Below are 3222 nucleotides of genomic sequence, written 5' to 3'. Positions count from 1 at the left end.
GTGGCCAATATATTATGATCACTATTACCGGGTATATTTTGGGTCAGTACGTAAAGGTCAAGTTAACAATGATTCTAAATCGAAAACAGTTTTCGATCAATGATTTAAGAATGCTTTGGTCTACAGTCGTAAAACATTTCGGATAATTACCACTATGACCACAAATGACCCCTATTGGTCAAGGGTTTAGTATGTTGATGTTCTTTTGAGAGTGACTACATTTCAATAACTAAACAGAGAAAGACTATGACCATGGCTTTCAAATTTGATACGATGGTTGTCTGTGGTCAGTAGGTGAAACGTGTTGCTTTATGGTCAATTGATAAAAAATTAATGTTACTTTTGTATTGAAACGTTTTCCTATCAATATTAACTGGATAACACTTGAACATGAAACAAACATCATAAAATGGTATCTTGTAGTCAGTGAAATATTCCTACCATTTCTGGTGTCAGTATGTCAAAGGCAAAAATCACAACATATTTGAGACTGAAAATTGTATACCCGGGTATCTCCGACAGTCAATAATTTTGAGCATATATATTTTAGAAAAGGCTCTTTCCTCATTCATGTTTAGTCAAGTACAGAAATGAAACCTATTTCTTTGGATGCATTTAATGCACTGGGGGTCGCGATTCATGTCAAGTAAGTATAAATATGCGTGCCACCCTAAAAAGGAACAAAAGCAAAATGCCGCAATGAAAGAACCATAGTTTTCACATAAGAGACGGGATTTTCCGGTGTTTTTGCCTGTGCCGCAAAAACTCGTATTACAACCCCGGGTGTAAGATGACTCACGGGCTGTTATGAATGAATAAATGCGTAAATGCATACACTTCTAAGATGCCAGATGCCCATCCGTTTCATTTTTTCAGCCACAAAGGCGGGCAACTGGGTTGTCTCCTAATATGAAATATTCTATATTACAAGCGAAGTTTTTGTCGATTGACGGACATCCAGCCTTCCTAAAAGCTCACTTCAATCATTTCGTACACACCTGACTTAGAATTTGCTATTGTTATGTGCATCTTTAGAAAATCTTCTATAAGCACTTTTAACTTTGTCTTGTGTCTTTTAACATTATTAAAATGAATCACTTATTTAAAGAGAGGAAGATTCTGTTTGAAACTCCATATTAAAGACAAACATAGCCCCAATTCCACGAGCACTTAAAGCCTGATATCAATAGGATGTAGTCTTTCATCTCGATTGCCTACTCAGGATTGCTTGGAATTACGAAATAATATAATCCCAAACAGTGATTTGCCGTCGAATAAAATCATTGTTTGGAGTCCAGATGGGAAGGAATTACACAAGAAGGGCGTAGCCCGAGTGATATAATAATACGCATCTAAACGACAAACAATCATTTTATTCCAGAGCAAGTCACTATTTGAGATATATCATTTCGATTCTAACACGTTATCAAGAATTATAAAGTACATCCTTGAAGACATCCACCAAATAATTGCTTATTTGTTTGTGTTTCTTTTCAAGTGAGCCACTGACACGTTTTACGTAATAATTATGACGTACAAACAGAGAACTGTTGCATCATAACACACACTTTTCTGTCTTCTTTGTTTAATAGGAAAACAAATCGGGTCGCGTTAGAATCTGTAATAATATACAACATGGTAACTAATGTCAGAATTGAAACATAACAACTATCTATAACATTATCAATTACTGACTAACTAAATGTGACTGGGCGGCAAAAATAAATGTAAGTGTAAGAAGAAGGTAAAAAACTTACTACATTGCATGAATAATTTCAAAGGAACAACAGAAAAGTACCGAAAATAAATATATGCAATGTGAGAGTTATTGGAAAACAATGCTTTGGTACAGAAAGTATTCTGAACCCTGTATAATTAGATTTCAACTTGCGATGGTAGTTTATACATCACATACTGCCAGAAGTGATAACATAAGATAAGATAAGATTGATGATGAATGAATGAGAACTGACATGGTTTTATAGGCTTCCATTTATTCGAAAAAAATGTTGTCAGATGTTTTCAATACCGTAAACGCATTATTACTTCGACATGTCATTAATAAATTCGTTTTTGTTTACAGGCTGTTAAAGACATTCAAACAAGAAGTGCAAGTGCCAGCTCCAGACTTTCCATTGTTTTGTAAGAAGAACAATCACAACATAGCAACGGCTTCGGGTAGCCTCTCTATATAACTTTTTACCGACAATTTCATTCTCAATGTTTAATTAGTGAACTTTCAACATGGATAGATACACAGATTCGAATCAGTCCAAGACGGCAATATATACTATTATGACAAACTCATCTCATTCGAAATCAGACATGTCTCCTACGGAATCCGTTTACCTGGTAAAATCGTCTGCAGCTGTCCAGGATTACGATGATAACTCTAATGCAATAGTTTATTTTCCTAGACGTAGGCAGAAGGAATACATTCCTGAAAGTAAGAAAGATTATGCTTACTGGGTGAAAAGGCTTAGGAATAATGACGCTGCAAGAAGGTCCAGACAAAAGAAGAGTAACCACAGTCTAGCTCTGAAAAAGCAACTTATTGAAATGACCAGAGAAAACAACCAGCTCCAGAAAGAATTAAATCTAATCAAGACAAAGTTCGGACTATCACTTGATGAAACTTTCACAGGGGTTGAGGCTGAAATTAAATACAGGGAGGGTCATCAACCATTACATCCGGCCTCAGAATATATGACAGCATACAGTCAATCAGAACACAGGACGAGATACCCTTCCACTGTGCAGCAATCATACGTTCGCGGGAAGAATACGTCATCGGATAAGGCTCCGTATAGACAACCGTTTGAAGCGCAATCTATGTATTCCTGTGTATCTTCAAGTCGGGTAATTACAGACTCTAATTACATAAAATACGCTAACATACATTCAGGCACCAGTTCATACTCAGGACACTTCGATGATCCATGTCCAAAATATCTTAAAAGCACAAAGAAAGATTCTAATCCTTATGATTTTCTGGCAGAGGACCACTTACGTCAATCACAGTCAACTGTATTGCCGCCTTATCAGGTTCACTTTCACACTAATATATTGGCAGACCCTTATGAGAAATCATACTCTCAGCCAATTAAAGATATAAAACCATACAGTTCAAACGATGCTTGTGACTGGTTTTATACAGATGTCCAAGAAGAACCGCTTTCATTAGTAAAGAAGAGAGCTGATCCAGAAGACGTATCTAGCTAG

At 36.2% G+C, this 3222-nt stretch overlaps 1 protein-coding gene across 1 annotated transcript; it reads left to right on the top strand.

Moving 5' to 3' along the window:
• The first annotated feature begins 2244 nt into the window (after positions 1-2244).
• On the top strand, positions 2245-3222 carry LOC128550533 (nuclear factor interleukin-3-regulated protein-like). The gene has a single exon (XM_053529748.1). It carries the CDS (start codon positions 2245-2247, stop codon positions 3220-3222), a length of 978 nt encoding a protein of 325 aa, XP_053385723.1.

This window comes from Mercenaria mercenaria, chromosome 18 (genome assembly GCF_021730395.1).
Source record: "Mercenaria mercenaria strain notata chromosome 18, MADL_Memer_1, whole genome shotgun sequence".
Lineage (NCBI taxonomy): Eukaryota > Metazoa > Mollusca > Bivalvia > Venerida > Veneridae > Mercenaria > Mercenaria mercenaria.
This window is presented reverse-complemented; position numbering and strand designations above follow the sequence as displayed.

What these genes read in the sequence shown, in the direction of transcription:
- LOC128550533 (XM_053529748.1), top strand. Translation starts at nt 2,245, where the DNA reads ATGGATAGATACACAGATTCGAATCAGTCCAAGACGGCAATATATACT.